This window comes from Corythoichthys intestinalis, chromosome 4 (assembly GCF_030265065.1).
Source record: "Corythoichthys intestinalis isolate RoL2023-P3 chromosome 4, ASM3026506v1, whole genome shotgun sequence".
NCBI classification, from domain to species: Eukaryota; Metazoa; Chordata; class Actinopteri; order Syngnathiformes; family Syngnathidae; genus Corythoichthys; species Corythoichthys intestinalis.
The window spans coordinates 10,030,290-10,054,914 of NC_080398.1; the positions used below are offsets into that span (position 1 = coordinate 10,030,290).

General features: G+C 36.5%; 1 protein-coding gene across 4 annotated transcripts in view; it reads right to left on the reverse strand.

Annotated features, from left to right (window-relative positions):
• The window catches only part of LOC130915132 (CUB and sushi domain-containing protein 3-like), a 386,272-nt gene that overhangs the window by 163,481 nt on the left and 198,166 nt on the right, over window positions 1-24,625 (reverse strand). For all 4 annotated transcript variants that reach the window (XM_057834920.1, XM_057834921.1, XM_057834919.1 and 1 more), the window contains exons 32-34: window positions 13,623-13,736; window positions 13,219-13,314; window positions 12,631-12,834 (exon numbers count right to left, since the gene is read on the reverse strand). In XM_057834920.1, the coding sequence (XP_057690903.1) occupies window positions 12,631-12,834; window positions 13,219-13,314; window positions 13,623-13,736 (414 nt within the window). The remainder of the gene's footprint in view (window positions 1-12,630; window positions 12,835-13,218; window positions 13,315-13,622; window positions 13,737-24,625) is intronic.

Sequence of the window (24,625 nt, forward strand, 5' to 3'; positions counted from 1 at the left end):
AGTTAAAAAAAAATAAATAAATAAATAATAAATAAGACGACACTTTGCTATATGTGCTTTGTGACCATCTCTACGGGCCTCCGTAAAGTTGCCCCCCTCAGACGCAAATTTATATAATATTGATGTTAATCGTTTGTGCTGCAACGGTTTTGTAGATGCTGTATTATGCTTTTATTGAGATATTAATTTCGAGTGGGGACGTCACTCGTAGCTTTTTCTTAGCTTAGCTCCCGCAGCCAATGGAGCATACCAACTCTCTCAGTAACAGAGGGGTGTCCTAACAACTAGCACGAACAGAACACAAAAAAAATTGGGTCCATTTCGCGGTAAATTGGGGGGCTTGAGATATTAATTTTGAGTGATGACGTCGCTCTAAGCCCCTCATTTACTGCAAAATGGTTCCGAATTGGTGCCATTCGTTTGTGCTAGTTGTTAGGACACCCCTCTGTTATTGAGAGAGTTGGTACGCTTCATTAAAATAACAGAGGGAGAGAGTTGGTACGCGCCATTAACATAACATAACAGAGGGGTGTCCTAACAACTAGCACAAATGAATGGCACAAATTCGGAACCATTTTGCAGTAAATGAGGGGCTTAGGGGGACGTCATCACTCAAAATTAATATCTCAAGCCCCCCAATTTACTGCAAAATGGACCCGAGTTCTCTGTTCGTGCTACCCTCTGTTATTGAGAGAGTTGGTACGCTCCATTAGCTGCGGGAGCTAAGCTAAGAAAAAGCTACGAGTGACGTCCCGTCCCCACTCGAAATTAATATCTCAATAAAAGCATTACTTTATCTACAAAACCGTTGTATTTTTATATAAATTTGCGTCTGATGGGGGTTCCTTATATTCGGGAAATTACGGTATTGATGTCAAACAGACGGCTCGAGGGCCGCATCGGCCCGCAAAGAGAAGGTGTTCAATCCGGCCCATGATCATTGTTCTGCCTGTTTAGTTCATTTTTGATAACAGGCTCTAGATTGTGCGTTAAAGCTGCAAGCTATTCTAAAAGCATGTCTTACATAATCTATTTGTAGAAGGTTAAAAACATTGCAAGTTTTAGGAGCAAGGTAAGCTTACTTCATATAAGACACTGTTGTATCACCTATATCCTGTTAAAATGGCTGCTTCCTATAGAATAAAGACTGAATATTACAAAAATGTGTCAACAGTTATAGTTCAAACACCTTTTGAATGTACAGAACTTTTTGAAAAGTTAGGACTTGAGTTTATTTGGAGCGATGAGTCAATTGAGGTAGTCAAATTTCCAGGCAGATGTGGCAATGTACAGCATGTCAGTTTAAAATACTTTCTGGTCATACATTGTTTTATGAGGATCAGCTGTATTGATATTGGATGGATGGATGGATGAATGAAGTTATTTCTAAAATATATTATACAAAGATCCACTGTGACCTGTCAACTGCATATAATGTATGTGAAATAAAACACTTATTTATAAAAGTGTTGAAATTGTACTCATTTGTGTTAATTTTCTTTGGTTGTTTTTCAACCAACTTTCAAACAAGATAATCATCTGCTAAACTGAATATTTATTTACAGTGTTGTACTATCGTGTCCGTGTGTGTGTGTTGTGAGCTTTCCTGTTATTTTAGCTTTTTAGACCACAAATCTACAAGTTGAAATGAAAACGCTTGACACCTCCGCTTTAAACCAACACTTATGGTCTTAATGATCATCTGTAAAATGTCTTCACTTAATGCCAGATGATAAAGACTGAACACACAATAAACTAGCTATAGTTGTGGAAAGCTGTCCTTTATTTTGGATAGTTTCCGAGTAAAGTTTACACCCGTTCCCGCTTGATTTAATGCCAGGCAGGTTTTATATGGCATCACAAAACTGTGTCTTGCAGCATGCATAAACAGTTGAGCTTTAAGTGAAATTTTATCCCCAGCTGGGAGCATTAATCACATCTTTCAACTCTGAATACGTCTTGCCAGCACACAGTGTTTCTCCTAGTGCCACAAGTACAGTATTCTCCAGGCCTTTTAAATTTTTCACTGCTTTCAATGGCCATGCTACACTGACGCTTGTGCTGAAATTAAAAAATCAATATGCTTGAAAACATGTTATACCTGCCAACTTTTTTAGAATATAAGCACTCGTATATACCGTATTGGCCCGAATATAAGACTGTTTTTTGCATTGAAATGAGACTGAAAAAGAGGGGGTCGTCTTATATTTGCGGTCTAGACATTATACCCATTCACAACACTAGATGGCACCAGATATCATTGAAGCGATGTTTTGTCATGACAGATCTCAGCTACTCTCCCCATTCACGACGCTAGATGGCGCCAGATATCATTGAAGCAATTTTCTGTCATGACAGATCTCAGCTACTCTCAAGTTTAACCAGTTTGCATTATTTTATTGCAATGTTTTTCCTTATTCAGATTTGTTTCAAGACTACAGTGACAGTTAGACTTCACTTTGATGGTTAATGCAGTTATTGCAATTTTGTCGTTTTATCACAATAGATTGGTTTATTTACATTTCCAAAACCAGAAGCCATTCATTTATGAATGTGATTGCAGTTTAGTTTACATATTTAAATGCTAAGATATTAAGATTTGAATGAGGCAAAATAACATGCTTTTTGTACTGTACTGTACTGAACATTACATTACATGAATTGTAATTATTTTCTGTATAAAAATTATTTTGGTGTTCAAAAAGTCTTTTTTTCAAACTTGAGTCTTGAAAAAGAGGGGGTCTTATAATCAGGGCCGTCTTATATTCTGGCCAATACAGTACAATGTATTAGGTAGCTAGGCAGATTATGCATTTTGCCAAACTATGCTACATTTAACAAATACTTTGTTTTTTGTCACTGCTGTTTATTGATGCACAATATAACAAAATATATCATGTATCATACGATACAAGCCTCTATTGTGTACATGGTTTGATTTTTTAAACCCCTTATATGTTTTCCCTCTACTTAGCAATGCTTTTACAGGAATAACGGTAGTCATAAATGAATTCTACTTACTTGAATGTTACATACGTAAATGTTTCTAAATTTAGTCATCTTTAATTGAAGTAAATGTTATGTAATGTGATGAAATTTTAACAAAAAACTGATTCAACCGATAGCCTTCATATACAGTAATTTGAAAACAAAACAACAAAGCAATACATCATCAAACAATTTTGTGAATTGATATGATTGTTGATTTCTGATTCTACAACTGGTAATATAAATCTGCTTTTGCATCCCTCTGTATATATAATTATCAGATCTAAAATGTTATTAAGGATATACAACGCTAACTATCAATAAGTGAGGGGGAGAAACCTAGCGAGAGACGAAAAAATTACTTTTCCTCCAAGCCACATGAAAGAAAATCTATTTCAAATATATGACACAGCCATTCAGTATGGGATCTCATGATTTTATCAAGTCATGATGCCATGGTAATGTTATTTATAGCTGAGGCCTGATGTTCGTGTTTGGCAATAAAATTGATTTATATCAGACCAAGCAGACATTTTTTTAACTCTACGATACAAGTTAAATACCTTGGACATTGAATGTTTTGTTGTCTGTACATTGTACACTTCAACTCCAGCTGATTTGAGTGGTATGAATCCACTCTCATTAGACACTTTGATAAAAATTGTTCACCATTATCAAATTATGCTTGCCAGAATTTTTAATTTGGGTAAGACCAAATACATAAGTACGTAGAGAATCTATTAGTTGGTGGTGGATGAGACAGCCATTAATCGCAGGTAAAAGGCTTTTCTTTAGGGGTCTGAACACACTTTATAAATGTGTATATTCTGGTGCATTACCCTTAACACCAGCTGGTCAAATACATTTAAGGATACATGTTTTGGATTTGTCCCTTGAGTCCCGTTTAGGAAGAGGTTAACTGTAGGTTTCAAGACTTCCAAAACACATCTAACGTGAGGCCAAAATCTTAACAGGAAACTGCAGATGCATTTCAAGGAAAGACTTGCAATTTCACTTTGATTTAACTGCTCCTTTGAGTCCCCTGAGCTGTCACTTCACATAATTTGTAGCGCGAGATTAGAAATCATGAGGCTCATAAAAGTATGAGAGCTCCCTACCCATCTCAATCTGTGACAAACTCATAATTCAGAGTTACTGCACGTAGACAAGCATGGAGACTTCATATTATGAGACATTGTTTGCACTGTCTCATGTGTTTTCACAGTGATGTTTAATTAGATAATTTAATCAATAAATTATATTATTTATATTTGTCTGCGTTATTAATTATCTTATTATTTAAGTTTACACCTGTTTTATTGCATCTTTATATTTTGTTATCCATTGTCTTAATGTATCATTTAGCAAAAAATGCTTGAAAATTAAAAAGGAATACTGCATGGGAAAAGACTGAAGAGGAAGGATTGTATTCATTTTTGGACGAGCATATTGTCAGCTGACAAGTCATCAGGAAAAATTACATTAAGACGTATGAAATAGAAATAATCTGTCTGGTGCTGCTAAATTGTTCACACAAGTGTCGCTGTGAATTCCATGGTGCTGGCTTGCTGAAAATGAATCAGAGCAAGCTGCACATTTATGCATGTCTGGGCATTTGTAATTTTCCACAATATAAATGATTTAGTATTTGTTTATGCTCTACTACCTAAGCATTTAAGATGAGCCAGAAATTAAAAATAAATAAATAATAACAAATTAAAAAAATAAAGTATATATACAGTATAATGCTGTGTTTTACTTCTCCCTTTTATTCCTCCAGTAAAATATTCTTGTTAATTTCACCTAACTGAGGACTGACATAATAAGACACTTAAATTGATTGTAAATTATTTCCCAAGGAGTGTGGTAAGTGCCAGTTTAAAGAGTCTGGGAAAGATCATCTGGGATGCTTTAAATTTTTAAATGTGGACTGTAGAGTATTTTGTTAGTGTCTCGCTACATGGGAACTTAGTAGTCTATTCTCCACAAGAAAATCAACAGTACAACCATGGAAGCATGTGTGCTCTTTAACCCAGCAAAAGTGTTTTGGGCAAAAAAAAAAAAAAAAAAAAAAACAAATAAAAAAGATTTTCATCTGTGCTTTTCAGCCAAAATAAGTATTAAATAACAATGATCAAAAACACGTCTCTTTTCTCATTCACTCCCAACCATTTTCACCGGAGAAACCCCCTTCACTCCCAGCCGTTTTACTGGATTTTGACTGATTTTGCAAGGCAGACAGAAAATTCTGTTCTTTTGCTATATAAACATGGAACCCACCAAAAAGCAGGGAAAACAGTTAGTTCATATCTTTTTTAGGGCAGTCAAAATTATCGCGTTAACGGGTGGTAATTATTTTTTTAAATTAATCACGTTAAAATATTTGACGCATTTAACGCACATGCCCCGCTCAAACAGATTAAAATGACAGCACAGTGTAATGTACACTTGTTGCTTGTGTTTTTTGGTGTTTTTTCGCCCTCTGCTGGCGCTTGGGTGCAACTGATTTTATGGGTTTCAGCACCACATGAGCATTGTGTAATTATTGACATCCACAATGGCGAGCTACTAGTTTAATTTTTGATTGAACATTTTACTATTTTTATTAAAACGAAAACATTGAGAGGGGTTTTAATATAAAATTTCTATAACTTGTACTAACATTTATCTTTTAAGAACTACAAGTCTTTTTATCTATGGATTGCTTTAACAGAATGTTAATAATGTTAATGCCATCTTGTTAATTTATTGTTATAATAAACAAACACAGTACTTATGTACCGTATGTTGAATGTAAATATCCGTCTTGTGTTTTATCTTTCCATTCCAACAATAATTTACAGAAAAATGTGGCGTATTTTATAGATGGTTTGAATTGTAATTAATTGCGATTAATTAATTTTTAAGCTGTAATTAATTTAAAATTTTTAATCGTTTGACAGCCCTAAATCTTTTTCCTTTCTTTAGAAATCAGCGTTACAAAATAGCTTAGTCGGAGCAATTCTCCCATTTCTGATTAAAAAACAGAGAAATTGAGCTTTTTGTAAAAGCATACATTTCAAACATAACTTTGACTTTAACACAGCTATTTTTTGCTTTTGTGACATACGGTACCAAATATCTGAATAATGTTTTCCTTCTACAAAATAACATAAACAACAAGACAAATAGCGCTTTTGATAGAAAACTAACAATTTATTTACAAATAACTAAACTATTGAACTGAAAGATGACGCTGTTGTGGCCGCGGATGTTGCCTTGGCAGTGCAACCCGACCGTTCCGTTCCGTTAAATCGGGTTACGCCTGGCGTCCTGTGTGGGTGAATTCCGGGGGGGATCAGTGTAGTGACCACTACCTCATAAAAGAATTCACCTCGCGAACTTGAGTGGGGCAATGCTTTTTTCATTGCAAGCAAAATAAATGAAGATATTACTTACTAACAAAGCATTTGTAATTGCAATAATTTTCTGAGAGAAATTGAGAATTATCTAACAGAATTGCAAGGGTGCCAATACTTTTGGCCAGCAGTGTATAAGTATTATGATACTAAAGATATTTTACTGTACATATACGTTTGGTGCTGAATCACATGATTTTATAATAATTATTAATGTACATTTAGTGCTAAATCACATGATATTATAAAAGTGAATAATGTCGGTACGCAAGACCCCACTTATGCTTTAGTCAACTCAAAACTTTACAAGACTACACCATTGTTTACATTTCACTATCATCTTTGAACATAGAAAACTACATACTGTATGTCAGGACAATATAATATTGTTTTCTTTTTCGACCTTGTGTGGTGAATCCAAATAAGTAGCTATTTGTACAGTATTTGTATTGATGGCCAATTGCTTGGGGATACGGAGGAGGACAATACTTCAGCTCACAATTCGTAGCAAATATATGAGTGAAATAAAGAAAATAAGTCAATCACTGATAAGTAAAGGGAAGCCAGAAAATGTTAAAAACCAAGTTTTGTTCTTTTGAACTCCTGTCTTTTGTCACCCTGTTCCTTTTTACAGTTGCCTTGGTGATAACTGGTGTGCAGACGTACTGTTTCGAACCTGCTAGTGAGCGTCATCACCAGTTGAAATTAAAGTTGCACCGATACCGATACCAGTATCGGCAGGGGTGCCGATTTGGCCCAAATTGGTGGTATCGGTATCGACGAGTACTGAAGGGAAGTGAAATTAAATAGCTTATATTTAATACCAAAATTATAAGAACGAAACAATGAAATGTAATTGCTACAAGGATGTTAAGACTGTTTCTATAGGCACAGGGACCCTTTGACAAAAGACCACTTGGGACTCTTGATGGCGGTCAGGAGGGAGGTAGCAGCAAAAGGTCAACGGGCCATAGGAAGGCCATTCGCTTTGGAAGCTCCCTAGGACCAGAGGACAACAAAGGGCAACAGTCTTCAGGCCGGACGACAACGTGGGGGTGTCCAGCACTTCGGCCATATCGACAGCAGACGTCTTTGATTATCATTCATCACATGTGACAATAATGACCGGGATTTCCATGGACATAATGACTCTAATCACATGAACTCACATGAACACACATCCTCAGTTCTTCACTCGCATGTATAAAATACTGGGCAAGTCGGAAAGACTTTGTCAGTCTACTCCGATCTTTTTTGGGCTAGGACCAGGAGTAGTTCACTGACCCAGCATGCTGCTTAGAACTCCTCTGTCATTAACTTAGGGCAATACATTGTTGACTTTGAACATGTCATCGTTATTGGAGTCCTTTAACAAAAACGAACACGAATGGAACCTTGAGGATTAATCATATAACAGGTTATTTAAAACACAGGTTCCTTTAGTACCAACATTTAGGGCGCCGATACCATCTACTTGCATCACTTGAGCGCAAATGAACTGTCCTCCCCATGTGAGCTAACTTCCCAAATCCCGATGAATGACATCTGTATGTCTTTCTCTCAAAATTACCAAACGTAAATAACACCTTCGTCTTCAATATTAAGAATGTTCACTACAACGCATATCCACGATGTTACGCTGCTTTTCTAACATGGCATTCACAAACGATTAGCATGCATAAGCTAACGCCTGCTGTTGTGGTGCCGATGGGATCAGAAAGGTTATGGTTTCATGATGAACAATGAGTGGCAGATTAAGAGCGCCGTACTTCAAACTCGTCCTGTTTATGAAAGTCTATTGCCATATGCTGGTGTTGTGCAGTAATGAGCAGAAGTGACTTCTGTGGCCAGAAAACACTCAAGTGGCGCAGCGCGCACACTAGATATCATCAGATAGCAACCTAGATGTCCTATGTTAGATCCCATGCCAACTCTCGCGCGCCCAGAGCGACGCGTAGTCCATATACTACATTTATGAAGTAGTCCATATAGTAGTCCATATACTACATTTATGAATTAGAAACCGCCATGATATATATATATATATATATATATATATATATTTTTTTTTTTGCAAACAGAGTGGTATCGGAATGGTATCGGTATCGGCCGATACTACACAGCCAGGTATCTGTATCGGTATCGGGCCCAAAAAATGGTATCGGTGCAACACTAGTTGAAATCCATGAAATCCACCAGGGATTGAAGGTTTAGGATGGACTCTTATTATACCCCTACTGGCAGTTCTCACAACATATTTTTTATGATCTTATAATTTGCTCACGCAGCAACGATGCACATAATCACATTATGAACATAACCAACATCCAATATGGTCAACTATAGCCTACAACGACAGTCATATTGCAAGGCAAACACTAGCAGATAGTGTTTGAAAATATTTGTTATACAGGCAGAAGTCTGTGACGAAGAGCACTTCTTACTTACAGTGGGGCAAATAAGTATTTAGTCAACCACTAATTGTGCAAGTTCTCCCACTTGAAAATATTATAGAGGCCTGTAATTGTCAATATGGGTAAACTTCAACCATGAGAGACAGAATGTGGAGAAGAAAAAACAGAAAATCACATTGTTTGATTTTTAAAGAATTGATTTGCAAATCATGGTGGAAAGTATGTATTTGGTGAATACCAAAATTTCATCTCAATACTTTGTTATGCACCCTTTGTTGGCAATAACTGAGGCCAAACGTTTCCTGTAACTCTTCACAAGCTTTTCACACACTGTCGCTGGTATTTTGGCCCATTCCTCCATGCAGATCTCCTCTAGAGCAGTGATGTTTTGGGGCTGTCATTGGGCAACACGGACTTTCAACTCCCTCCACAGATTTTCTATGGGTTTGAGGTCTGGAGACTGGCTAGGCCACTCCAGGACCTTGAAATGATTCTTACGAAGCCACTCCTTTGTTGCCCTGGCTGTGTGTTTGGGATCATTGTCATGCTGAAAGACCCAGCCACGTCTCACCTCAATGCCCTTGCTGATGGACGGAGATTTTCACTCAAAATCTCTTGATACATGGCCCCATTCATTCTTTCCTTTACACAAATCAGTTGTCCTGGTCTGTTTGCAGAAAACAGCCAAAAAGCATGATGTTTCCACCCCCGTGCTTCACAGTGCGTATGGTGTTCTTGAGATGCATTTCAGTCTTCTTTCTCTTCCAAACACGATAACCTGTGTTTCTACCAAAAGGTTCTATTTTGGTTTCATTTGACCATAACACATTCTCGCAGTCCCCTTCTGGATCATCCAAATGCTTTTTAGCGAACCGCAGACGGGCCTGGACATGTACTTCCTTCAGCAGGGGGACACGTCTGGCAGTGTAGGATTTGAGTCCCTGGCGGCGTACTGTGTTACTGATAGTAGCCTTTGTTACTGTGGTCCCAGCTGAAGGTCATTCACTCGGTCCCCCCGTGTGGTTTTGGGATTTTTGCTCACCGTTGTTATCATTTTGACGCCACGGGGTGAGATTTTTCATGGAGCCCCAGATCGAGCGAGATTATCAGTGGTCTTGTATGCCTTCCATTTTCTAATAATTGCTCCCACAGTTGATTTCTTTACACATGTACTTCTCAAATAGTGGGGCGCGCCCCCCTGGGGGGGCGCAGAGCGATGCCAGGGGGGGCGCATGTGACCTCGGGGAACATGCTTTTTTTTTTTGCCGTACTGGAATAAAGTGTACTTGCACATCCACTCAGTAGGTGGCAGTGGCGCTCTCATTTTCAGAGTGCGCGCAGTATTTTTGAACTAAGGAAGAGCACTCAGCACACGCAGAAAACAGATATGAAGAGCATTGTGCCACCGCCGTTTTCGAAAGCCGTTTTCCGACCGGACTCACTCACGCAGCGACCCACTGTCTTGTCCGGTTCTCACGTCGCCGCCCGAGAAGTGCCATTTTCGGCTTGGACGACGACCGCTCTCACCTACGGTTCTACCACGGCCGCCGAGAATGCACTTTTTTGTGCCGTTTGCCTTTTAGCTTTGACTTTTAATACAGTGTGTGATAAGGAAAGACCACTGTTTACTGTGTCTAAAAATAATTATAGCGGACAGCCAGAAGCCAAATCAATTAAGACGCAACTTAAAGACATTAGGCCCCAATCTCATTGATAAGCCGCTTGATTGTTTTCCAGTGAAAACGTGCCGAATGTTGCCAACAATCGTCCTGCTTTGTCAGTGTTATATCAGTAAACCAGAGAGCATTGTTAGCATGCTCATTGCAAAATAACTCCACACCATTGCAAAGGAGGTAAATACTGTGAGCAGCAAAAATAAAAACTGTCCTGTCCAAGGACACTCTTTTTTTTCTTTTATTCAGTTTTGTTTTTTTGGTCACATGTTTTTGGCATATTGTCCTCATGAGTGAATGTTTCTAATCAATTTTAATTTGTTATTATTTACTGATTTTATTACATTTTAGTTTTCTGTATCAAATGGTCAAAAATGTACCTTGAGTGTATTTTTTACAGTTTGGATGTGACTTTTTTTCAAATTCAGGCAAATTGATGCACGTCTTCTCTGTTACAAACAAAACCATGTTAATAAAGTTATACTTTATTATAAGTTGATCTATGTTACTTTTTTTCTTTATTAGAAAAAAAGGAGTCAATGTTAGGCAGATGCGTATTTATAATAGTAATTTTATAGACAAATGATACTATTTACAGTGGCGGCAGAATTTAGGGGGGGCGCGAAACATTTACATCTTCCTTGGGGGGGGGCGTGACAGAAAATAATTGAGAAGCACTGCTTTACACCAAGAGGAGATGTGCCTTTTATACCGATAATGAGTTAAAACAGGTGCCATTAATACAGGTAACGAGTGGAGCCTCGTTAGACCTCGTTAGAAGAAGTTAGACCTCTTTGACAGCCAAAAATCTTACTTGTTTGTAGGTGACCAAATACTTATTTTCCACTGTAATTTGGAAATAAATTCTTTAAAAATCAAACAATGTGATTTTCTGTTTTTTTTCCCAGATTCTTTCTCTCATAGTTGAGGTTAACCCATGTTGACAATTACAGGCCTCTAATCTTTTCAAGTAGGAGAACTTGCACAATTGGTGGTTGACTAAATACTTATTTGCCCTACTGTGCAGTCACAATACTGTATGTCTGCAATTAATTAATCAGCCCTGATACAAAATTAAAAAAATAAAAATAAAATAATAATAATAATAGTAGTAATGAAAATTGGGCGCTATGGATCAATGCGTATCCATTTCTGGCATATACCTACCAAATTTCATTTTAACCTATCCACAAACAACAGAAAAGCATCAATTTACACTGCACAATTAATTAATATAATTATTTTAATTAATTAATTGATTAATTAATCATCACTGAGCCAAAAAAGTGTTTTGTTCTTTCATGTCAATAGGAAAAGTCATGTAATTATGTTTATGTAACAGAGCTCTATCATCGTAAATTCTGTGTTTCACGGCACATCATATTTGTCACAACTATCTGTTTAATCAAAAAAATGCAAAATGTTACAGCAGTTTAAAACTTGTACAGTATTACAGTGATGCTCATGCCATTTTTTACGATCCGAACCCATACATTAGAGCGAAAATTTACCTCCAGCTAAATATAGCAATGTTTGAAATGGTTGTGGTTATTGTACTGCTTTTCCTTATGTAGCTGTGTTATCTGACGATCCCTGACTCAAGGTCTACCGCACGCAACTAAGAAATTTCATTGGCTGGCACACGGCCACTTTTCATCCATATGTCCACCATTCAGTTTCATTGTCCTTGTCAACCAGAATAAAAGTCTTGCTGAATACGCTTGTTTTGGTAACTGTGGATGCTGCTGACACAGCATGCATGTCACACAAATGGTGTGACTATGCCATGCCAAACAATGGCGAGACCTTTGTTAATTCTGGTATAGTTAACTTCACAAAAGATAATAATGAAATCAAAATATTAGTGGATAAAAACACTCGTATGTTGGTAATCACGATAAAAGCCATATGTTGTCTCATTAATGCGTTAATTCTTTCATATACATACATATTATACACATATAAGCAATATTACAAAAAATACATCAGGTTCATGAGTGACTTCACATGTAATTGTTTTAAATGTGCTTTTGTTTTAAAGATATCATACTTTTTTATTCCCACCCAAAAAAGTGTTTTGAAACAGGTGACTGACATAAGCTCCATCGGTGTGTGACTGTGGAGAAAGAATAGAGAGTGGAGGATGAGGCCACTTACCAACACATGTGGGCACAGTGCCATTCCACTGGGCCAGAGCATTGGGCACAGCCTCACACTTGATGGCACTGGCGCCATGCAGCGTATAGCCTGGATTGCATTCAAAGAGCACAACCATACTTGTGCCAAAGTCATTCCCAATACGCTTCCCAAAACGGGGCTCCGGGACAGAGCTACACTGAGAGGAGCTTGTCCTGGGGACGGCTAGGAAAGAGATGAAAGCAGGAGTAGACAAAGATAGCGATGGGAGAGGAGTGGGTAGGCAAGATTGACACAGAGACAATGGAGGATGAGACAGAAAGACAAAGGAGGCAGAGGGGAATGGTTAGAACATCAGTAGTCTTCACTTGTGTCGTGCATTATTGTTTTCTAGTCTGCCTGGATAAGCACTTTGACAGCACAGCATCCTGCTTTGCTATTGTTATCTGCCATAATAGAAAGTGTGCCAGGTGAAATTATATTATTAAAAAAAAAAATAATTTAAAAAAAAATAAATAAATAAGGAAGCAATATTGTCATTGCACTTTCAGGGTCAATTAGGACAGCACATGAAAAAATTCGGAAACAGTTTCTGAGGAGAAGTCCTACCTTGGTAAACAAAATGAAATCCTTTTGCTGTGTCCGTTCCATTTGAGGTAAACTTAAGTGTTACCTTATTTCCTGAGCTCAAAGGGAGTGTCTCCCCTGTAATGTAAAGACAGATCAGATATGGAAACAGACAAGGGGAAAAAATAACACACATTTGTCTCTATATTTTATTACATGATTCATGGGTTGACTAATGATTACTATTACAGTATTATTACTATTATTAACATTACTGGAGCATTACAGTATTATTATTTATTTTTTAAAATTACTGAAGCAGTATGAATGGAGGTGAATGAAAATGATAAAGTGTTCAAGATATTTTATTTGCATAGTTTTGTGAGGCTTTGTTACAGTAAAACATACAACGACACAAGAACTACAAAAGTCACCCATATTTTTACCTGAATGGGATCCATAAATCGATGAGAGAAGCGATGCATCGGTGGTAGATCCATCATAGATCTCCACAACGTCACTCGGCAATGTTTGAAACACCACAAACTGGCCAAATAACACTGCAAGCAAAAGAAACAAAGATCATATGTAATTAAAAACACACACTTTAAAAAGCCAGATAACGCTGATTTTTAATTTTATTCATTGTAGTAATTGAAAAAGAATAATTTGCTCTATTAAACTAAACTTAAAACTAGGTTATGATGAGGTATAATTGATTTTTTTTTTATTGCTGTTTTAAACTAAACTTAAAACTAGGTTATGATGAGGTATAATTGATTTTTTTCCCTTTACAATAATCTAAAATGACAGAAGGCACCAAGCTGTTTTTTGTTTGTTTTATTTTAATTTTATTTAAACTTTGGGTTCGGTATGACTCACGCACACTCATATTATTCAAACTGATTAAATCAGGTGTGTCTGACCTTAGCAGTCGCAATATTCATACACAACTGGATTAAACAGTTCATCCAATAATGTAAAACAGGAAACTAAGGAGCTAGATTATGTTCAAGCAGTAGTGGATATGTGCATTTCTTAACATTTGACCTGCTTTGAGCTCTTTAAATCCAGTTATTAATCAGCTACAAGTTATACTTTTCAGTTTTTACATCAGCTTTGCCTATCAGTGGAGTCATCATTGCTTCAACAGTGGTGCCAGCATTCACATGCAAAAATGATCTTTTTAGCTGTCCTCATTTGTCTATTTTATGTTTTTATGTTCACTTTTCAGCACTTTGCATTGAGCTACTTCATAAATAAAGTTGAGTTGCTTTTTTTGTGTGTGCACTAAGTAGGAAAATGTTCACACAATTAATGCATACAAAAGGAATATGTACTGAGAATTTCAAAATGTGGCTGAGTATTTAGCATGATCGCGTCAAATTCTGAGATCAAGGGCTCTTGCCTTCATGTGTGGACTTGGCACGTTAACACCGTGCTTGCATTGGGTTTTCTCTGGGTACTTGGCTGTTAGTGTGAGTATAAAATGTGGCTGGTCTAAGTGCCGAGCGATTGGCAGGCAACCAGTTAGAGGTGTACCCTGCCTTCCACCCATAGTTAGCCCGGATAGTCTCTAGCATCCTGTGATTCTTGTGAGGATAAGCGGTACAGAAGATGAATGTACAAAGTATATGAGTTTTTATTTATTTATTTTTAGATAGAGTTTACTCCCACACTCAAAAGTTTGTTGTGCAAAATTAAAATTCAGGTTTAATGAATGGGGTATATTTATACTAGGTAATAGAAACAATTTAATTATTTTTAATTTTGTAAAACTTGAAAAAGCGGGATGGAAAATGAATGAATAAATGAATGAATGAAATAATGCATTTGCCCCATTATAAACAATATGGTTGACATGAAGTCAAATATTTTATATAAAACATGTACTGTATAAACATATATTGTGATAACACTAAAATAGTAGTTATGCTCGGTTAGCCAATTCTTTTTAAATTTAGCCAATGTTTCTTTGTTTTCCCAGGGTATAAGTTAAAGTGCAATATTAAATTCATTTCATGTTAAATGAGTGAGAGGTTTTATCTGTAAATATAGTATTTTTACAAATGGTGATCTCATACAATAAATAATCTTTTTTTTTTTTTTTTTTTTTTTCAATGTTCCATACATAGCCTCTTTATGTATTTGCTTAAAGGTGCTGATGCTGCTTGTGTGTGAGAATGCTGTGTAGCCCTGTCAGATCTTCCTTGACTTTAATGCACCTAATCCTCGATTTTTTGGTTTGAGTCTGAGTCGAGTAAGGGATGTCACTAGCATTTAACCTACAATGTAGAAGGCAGTAAAACAAGAAAAGGTTGAAGACCATTCAGTCCTCGTAGACGAAAGTAATTTGGGCATTAAATAAATTATTTTCTTGTTACACATTGATGCAAAGGATTTTAATTAATACGACCATTTTTATTTTCACCAAAATAAGGTGGTGCTCTGGTAAACTAAACACATCACATCATGCCTGTATCTGTGGCACCTGTTTAATTAACCCTTTCAGTGGCACTGGTGATGATATACCTCCAATCGTGTGATACTTTTCATTCTTATGTTGTGAATTTAAATTAGTTTGTGACTAATTAATGTCAAATAATTTAGTGCAGAGAGGCAGCAAATTCGTTTTAGTTCACTCGCTACCAGCCCAATCCGTTCAAATGGATTGGACGTATATTGCCCTCAATGGCAGCCAATGTGTTGACTACAGTTTAGAATGACCATAACAATAAAACCTGACATTACTGGGTTACTTGCTACTGGAATACACCACAAGTTCACCCCACAAAGAAAATGTGAAAGCTTTTTTTAAGTAACAAAAGTAATATTACCTTATAATAACTTGTAAAATGCGGCCGTTGTTTTAAACACATGTACACAAAGCTTCCATCTTAAGCATCATTGTTCTAAACTGTAAATCTTTAATAGGATACTGCAACAAAAAAGCATGTGTTTACTCTCATATATAGCTTTGCCACATGTTAGCTACATCCAAAAGCTTTGAGGCACTCTACACACAAAAACAAGCTGAAGAAAAAAAAGATGGAAATGGCAAAGGTGAAAAATGGCAACATATGCTTGTCCTTCTGGTGCAGTATAATGGAGTAACCTCCTGTCATTTTTACTTTGCAGCATTATAGCTCATTGTAACATAGTACATTACTGTAAAACTACTTTGGCCAGAACATAACCCGGACGGACAGGAAAAGAATTAGATGAATAAGGAGGGGAAAAAAAGAAGGATACAGTAAGTGCAATTGTGTGGGCCGGTCACTGCACTGGAGACAATGCTGCACGTTATGTCTCATGGAATGGCTTGAATTGCATGCCAACGAAAACAAAGAGTAAAGTCATAAAGGTAGTGCTCTATCTACCTTGACCGTGTGCCTCTGCAAGATACATCCACACTAGGGGCGTAACAAACCTTTCCTCCAAAGCCAGCATACAGAAAAATCAAAGGATGCATGGGCCACTCTGACATTCTACAATTTTAATATCTTAAACCCACCAAAACGAACCCGTGAAGAAAATATTGTCTTTATGATTAGGAGTGGGAACCTCTTGTTACCTCACGATATTATATGATTTGCGATACAAAGCTTACGATAACGATGATCTGACGATATGGCGATACAACAATTATCGATACATTGGTAAGCAAATCATTCTAGGATATTCTACAAAGAACTAATAAACTGAAAAACAAGCTTCTGCCGTGAATTGGAATGAGTTTATCACTAGCAGACATCCAATCCATTTGAACTGGGAGTGTGGCAGCGAATGAACATTTGTTCATCCCTCCCACGTCAAACAGATTGAACCTCTATGGCCATCAGTGGCAGCCAATGCCAGGCAATGAGGTAATTTTGGACCATTTTAGGTCATTTACCTGTTGATTTTCAGTAACTTCCTGTTAATTTGGGGGTATTTTATGGGTCACATCCTGTTTATTTTGAGTTACAGAACAGGAAGTGACCTGGGAATCACCCAAATGAATATGAATAGGAACTCAACAGGAAATGACCTGTAAATCCCCCGAAAATCAGACCGAATGACTGTGAATGCTCTGTTTTTGAATGAACGAACGTTCCCAGTTTGAATGGATTGAGAGTCGAGCACCGTCACTGGCAGCCTTAGAGTTAACTGAGACACTATTATGGTGGAAGATTTTGGTAGCAACTTGATGGTTCTTTTTTTCTTTTTTTTTTTTCCTTTTTTAAACATTGACGCCTTTATAAAATGATATCCCGATTCTTGACAGTATCATATCGATAACCTTTTGGGATACAAAGTATTACGATATATCACCATTTCAATATTTTGTCACACCCCTATTTATAATACAGTACTTGTACAATTAGTTATCGTTAAAATAAAATAAAAAAATGCTGTTTTGGAGATAAGTCGAGTAGTTGGTGTGGCCGGATGCTGTGTATTACACTAATCCAGTGCTTACACTAAGCAGCAGCTAAATTGCATCTCCACATTAAGAGAGAGAGATGTAGTAAACAGCAGTTGATGGAAAAGTTGGTGTATCTCGAATTTAGCAATCCTTGCTGCGCATTTGGCTAACCATTCTGATTTTTGACAAATAACTCGAGACTAGCACCGGTCACAGAAATAGGGACTCATAAGACTCAAAACAAGAGCAGATAGTACACACAGTATACACAGAACATTACAACAACAGCAACATACTTTCTTTTCTGGGCTGAATTGTCATTATTTACCATGTTTTTATGAAAGAGCTTCATAGGAAACGCTTTTTAAGGTTATTATAAGAGTTAGCAGACATAGTAGTTGTCAGGGGCATCATATCCATGAGAAATATGAACACTCCACTTTTTTAACACCCATATTTGCCATAATGTCCTCCTCCCCCTTTTTTGGGGGTTGCAGGCTATTTTTAGACTATGTGCCATGGGCTGTGAAAAAAATGCTGTGAGAGGCCCCTGAGCTGTAGTCTGAACACCTCTGATATATGTCACTCTGATAAAAAATGAACAACCACACAGGGAGTCACAAAGTTAAAGAAAATACAAAAATCCACATGTACACATGATAGATATCTAACATGGTACACTAACCCAGAGCAGCACATTCAACCCCGTTTCTTCATCTGATAGGAGTGGGTGTGCCCTGGGCTTGACCAGAATCTGAACAGAAGATGGATTTACCCTGAGGGACAGCTCAGTGCAGCGGCATTAGCATAAGGAAACGGCACTATCTTGAACACACTCCCTACTATTCATTGCAAACACACAGATACTTAAGCACAAATGCATGATACGCACTCTCAGAAGAGCAATGCCGCTCATTTCTACAGCTAATCTAAAACCAGTCATGCGTGTCTCCAATCTGCTCCTCTGCCGTAATCACGTCCACATATTAAGTCAATAAATCATTGTAAATTTGTTGCCTAATTTATGCAAGCCTGTGACGAATCTTTTGTCCTCCGGGCCTAGTCATGGTTCTACAGTGTAAGGAATTCGGAAAATGAACAACATTTCCACCCTTGCATCTTCACTTGGATTTATCCCAAAGCAGTTAAATCTCTCAAATTACATTTACACACCTAGCTGGGTGTCAGATCTTGATATTTATGCATTTCTGAAACTCACACTGATATCCCTGCTGAGTTTGGATGTGGCAATCATGTGGAATTATAGGTTGACCCCATTTTAACAAAATGGCCATCTCAATACAACTTGAAAGTAATCATTTTCAAAAATATGACAAAAATGTTGCAATAGAGTCAATTAGTCTTTGTTGCTGACAGATATTCTCGAGCATATAGAATAAGGAATGTTTTAATCACGCTATCATGGAAAGGATTGAAGAGAAAAAGTGACGGCTACACAGTGTTTCAACCCATCTAATGACTAATTCTTTTCAAAAAGGCAATAATTACAGTTTCAGTTAGGGCTAACTGAAAGCTATTGAGAAATAATTTATGTCTGCAAATCATGATATACTTTACATTGTGGCCCAAAGCATCTGAAAGAACATTTGCAAAGCATCTGAAACATTTACAAAATATAATCAATGGATCTACAGTGATCCCTCGTTTTTTGCGGTTAATAAGGACCACAATAACAGGCTGACCCCCCCCCTCCCCCCTCCACCTCTTTAATCTCTGCAGCAATGCTGACAGCACTCCTGCAACGAGTTGCATGACATTTTGGAGGGAAATTGACGAGCAGTACTCAATTTGGACATTTAAGGATGTACTTTTTTTTTTCAAAGGGGTGTACTCACTTTTGTTGCCAGGGGTTTAGATATTAATGGCTATATTTCGAGTTATTTTCAGGGGGAAAATAAATTAACTCTATTATATAAGCTGCACACAGACTATTTTAAATTGTGCCAAAGTGTCATTTTGTCAGTGTTGTCCCATGAAAAGATTTACTTAAATATCTGCAGAAATGCGAGGGGTGTACATCACTTTTGTGATACACTGTAATACTGTATTTCCATTATAAGATATGTTTAACTGAAATTCCTGATCCATGAAATAGATTATTTATAATAGATAGTAAACATGGACAAATAAATAAAATTATAAAACTTGAAAATTATCATGGGTGCCCAAACATTTTTACACCGCTGTAGATTTACCTCTGAGGTTAGACTCCATTGGTGCAATACGTTGTATAAATTGTAATTTTACAGTTTAATATATTTTATCATTTTCTTTGTGTGTGTGTGTGTTCTGTTTTGCTTTGAATTACCTGCTTTGCAATAATAAAGAATTGTCAATTATATAATGACTTTAAGACAATATACTCTAACGGATTTTTTTGTATTTATATTGGTATGTGATATTATTAAAATCATGTTTAATAATACTTATCATCTTATACTCACTATTAAATTTAGGAATGTACTGTAGGGTTAATTACATGAGTATTTGAAGTGTTTCTTTTTGTATTGCTGTTTCATTTGCATGAACAAAATATATTATACATGAAGGCCAGATTTAGTACAAAATGGGTGCTGTGCAAATGTGTGTGGATTCTGCATCTGATTTTCTAAGCAATTCATTATGCATTCAGTTCCTGGACTGCACCTGGTTTCTCTCAACAGTCTTATTCTGAGAAAAGCTATCCTTTTGCATTTGCTAAAAATACAACTGAAGAAATGTTGATTTTATTTATTTCTTTTTTTTAATATATACACTTGAATGTTTTAATATATGGTGGATTTATCTTACATTCCTATTTGTCGATTGGACTGCCTAAAAAAATTAGATGATGCATCGGTAGGCATATCCAAGAAATAAATACTGGTAAATGAAACTATTCTAAATATTGTATGAATTTATGTCAATGTGACAAACACCAATGCATCTGCTGATAAAAAAGTCAGTCCTTGCAGAGTTGTTTAATAATTGTAAAAGATAAAATGTTGGATATACAAATTAATGTGCAGAATTTAATTGCCTGAGAAAAACATTATGACATCTATAACTCTTGATACAGCTCTGTCAGGATTGCATCTGTAGAATTAGGATGGGTAGTTGAAGAACAACGATTCACATACAAAAGCTACAAAAAAATGAAAGTGAACAATAGTTGAAAAAGTAGTACGAAAACCTTAAAGAATTACTCTACCTTAGTTTTAATACTGGTGCAATTTAATAGAGAACCTTTGAAGTGATACAAAGAGCAGGAAGGAAAAGGAAATAATCAAAATTTCTGATTGATTCTATTTCATTGCTATAAAGTTTGTCTGCACTTTCAAATTTTCATTGGCTCCTCTATTATCATGTCATTTGAGAAAAAGCGGGCTCTCCTTTCTAAAAACAAAGGCATAACTATAGATAGGCTGATCAAAATACAAAAGGAAAGAGAAATGTCATCATCTTAAAAAAGCTCTTTCAGTGTCTATTCCTGCTCCCACTGCTTTTTGATCGTCCTACTAAAGAGCAAGGGAAAATCATCCACTGAATCACACGTGTTTTGTGCATTTTCATTCGCTTTAGGGCATAGTTGATGGATTAACTGAAAGCTTGTGTATACCAGTGAGGCAGAAAATTACGTAAATGCTAATCATACAGCTCGTGAACAGCCTGTAAGAGAGAACATCTCAGTTCAAGTGAATTTTAAAGACAGAATGTGTTTTGGTCTGCCCTAGCAAATAAACATCTATGTTGCAGCTGTAATGCAGCCAATTTGAACTGATGTGACCTGCTCATAAGGCTTACATTGGAATAAAAATGTCCATCATGGAAAATACCATATATTCACTACATGATGTTTTAATACTAGTATATTCAAATATAAATAACATGACTTCCAACTCAATGTACCGTATTTTTATAAGTCTATAAGTCGCACCTGAGTATAGGTCGCACCAGCCCTAAAATGCTCAACGAAGAGGTAAAAAAAGATATATAAGTCGCACCGGAGTAAAGCTGAAACGAATACTCGAGCAACTCAAGTAACTCGAGTTTAAGAGCTGATCCGAGTAAATTTTATTTACCTCGAGGAATCGTTTAATTTTCCCAGCTCTAAGCATCATGTTTTGCCCCGACTACTTTTAATGCGGAACAACGCGCTGATGTCACGTGCATAGAGGAAGAAGCAATAAAAAAAATATAAAAAACCTTTCTGCAGCCGACAGCCGCTACAAACTACACTGACGTTGCTAAAAACTAGTCCGCATGATGCTACTGTGGTAGCAGGTAGCATTTGATGCATCTCATAGATATCACATGTATGTTACACTAGATGCAAAATGACAGCGTCAGCGGTGTTAGTAAACAGCCGTCATCTTAAAGCAGTACACTTCTCAGCGCTAATAAATAAGATTAACGTTACTATCTCTCGCTCACGTAACGTTAGCACTGCGGAGGGCTAGGTTTCTATTAATTAAGACTGTCTTACATACCAGATGTATTTAATCTGTGAAAACATAGCGCTGTAGAGTGATGAGGGTGTAAAATGAAAATATGATAAAGCTAACTGTCAATTTTAGCTCAGTAGTCATTCCTGGATAAAACACCAAGTAGCACTGGTCCCTAATGTGCTCCAATACAGCAGGTATCATACTGTAACGTTGACAAAGAGTCACCCGCTTCGTTAGGTTGCAATTATTTATTTTTTGGGAACTTATGGAATGACAACAACAACAGGAAGGCACATCTCTCGCTCTCCCGCACCTCCCTCACCCCTGCACTTCACGCGGTGCATTCAGGAAAACATGTAAATATCCCCGCCATATTATAACCTGATATGTTACAATACATTTATTATGAACACTGCAAAAACTAAAAATCCTATCAGGACTTACAGTTTAGACTAACTTAAAACTTAACTAGAACTTAAAAATGGCTTGACACAAATGGAAATTCAATTGAAACACGTGGGAAAAACACCTAACTTGTAAGTGATGTGTGTTATCAAGCGTAATGGCATTTTTAGGTTAAAAAGAAATCTAAATGTTTTTGGAGTGAAAGCAGTGAATTGGTCTTTTTTTTAATTCTAGTCACATCTGAGAGGCAACTGTTGGCTGTTTTCAACAATGTACATCGACATTGACTGACATTGATTGACTGAAAATGGTTCAATATTAGATGAAATGTCTTATTTTCTCATGCATATTTATAACTGCTCTTTACCCAAAAAAATATATGTTTTCTCCTATTACTCGATTAATCGATAGGATTTTCAGTCGATTACTGGATTACTAAAATATTCCATAGCTGCAGCCCTACACCGGAGTATAAATTGCATTATAAGACTATAAGTCAAACCTGAGTATAAGTCGCACCAGCCATAAAATGCCCAATGAATAGGAAAAAAACATATAAGTCGCACCGGAGTACAAGTCGCATTTTTAGGAGAAATTTACTTGATAAAATCCAACACATTGAACTAGAGCTGTCCCGACTAGTCGACATAGTCGACGTCATCGATGACGTAAATCCGTCGACGAGCACAACATCCCGTCGACGGTTAATGAAGGGTTAAAAAAATATATGCGTGGAAAGTTTGAATGTCGGATGCTCTGTTTGCAAGCGGGGAAAGCGGCACAAAGCCAAAAAAAAGCGCACCAGAGTGTCCAAAACATTGCCTTATTTCAAAGAAACAAAGGAGAGTACACTCTTCTGTCCTGTCTCTTCAATGCCAAGCTTGGCTGCACGTCGGCCGTGAATAAAAACCACAAGCGCCTTCACGCAGTTTGTAATTTTTTTTTTTTTTTCATTTTTTGTACACCAGAGGGTGCTGTCGCCTTACTAAATAATAATGTTTCATTGACAATGGGCCTATAAGTGCTATTACTATTGTTCTTAATGCTAATTGAAAGGTTTATTTCATGTTATGGTTTATTTTATGGTATAGAAAATTATATAAGGTTAAAAGGTCATAAATATATACATTATATACAGTGATTGCACTCAAGGGAGAGATTGTCAATGATAAGGTAATAAATTAAGGTAAATGCAATTCATATAGGCAATTCATTGATATATAAATAAGGTTTAAAAGGAAAAAGGTGAAAAGTTTTTGTTAATTTCTAATTATGTTGCTTTATTTGTGTGCACCGTAGCTCTTACAGTGTGTTTACATCAAGGATGGAATAAAAGTTGTAAACCATCAGTTTAAGAGACCATCTTTTCAATCGGGAGGCTACACTAGTTAATTCTATCAGCATTTGAACTCATTGTTTATTTGTGATTTATTATTGTTATTTACGTGTTTATTTGTACTTTAATAAATAATTTGAGTGTTCCAATATGTTTTTTGTGAATTGATAAGCGTCAACAAAAATTTCATTGCTAAATTAGTAAAAAAAAAAATATATATATATATATATATATATATATACATTATTAGATTAGTCGACTAATCGTAAAAATAGTCGGCTGACTAATCGGGAGAAAATTAGTCATTTGGGACAGCCCTACATTGAACACATATGTCATCTTGAAAGGCAATTTAAAATAAAAATACAATAAAGAACGACTTGCTGAATAAGTCTACGGTCTGATAATGTTACATGATGCATGAACAATGCAATGTGAACGTGGCCTGTATGTTAACGTAACATAGCGATTAAGAGTTATTCAGACAACTATAGCATAAAGAACATACTAACAAGTTTACCAAACCATCAATTTCACTCCAAATCACCAAAATAACATGTGAAATTATATAATAATCATTGGCGGAGTTTGAATTTTGGGGCAGGGAGGCACAACATGTTGATGACCCCGAAACGCAGTGTCAGCAATAAAATTAACTTACAAGAATATTTATAATAATAAGTTCACAATGAGTGTTTTTTGTTTCCCATCATTCTTGAGGGGAATTCTAAATCAGGCTGCTTAGGCAATACTTTTCGCCAAGATCGTCATCCATTAAATATGGTACGCCCGCCAGTGTCATGCCAATGTAGTTACCCCAGTCAAAAATTGTATCCCCTGGGCGGAGCCATA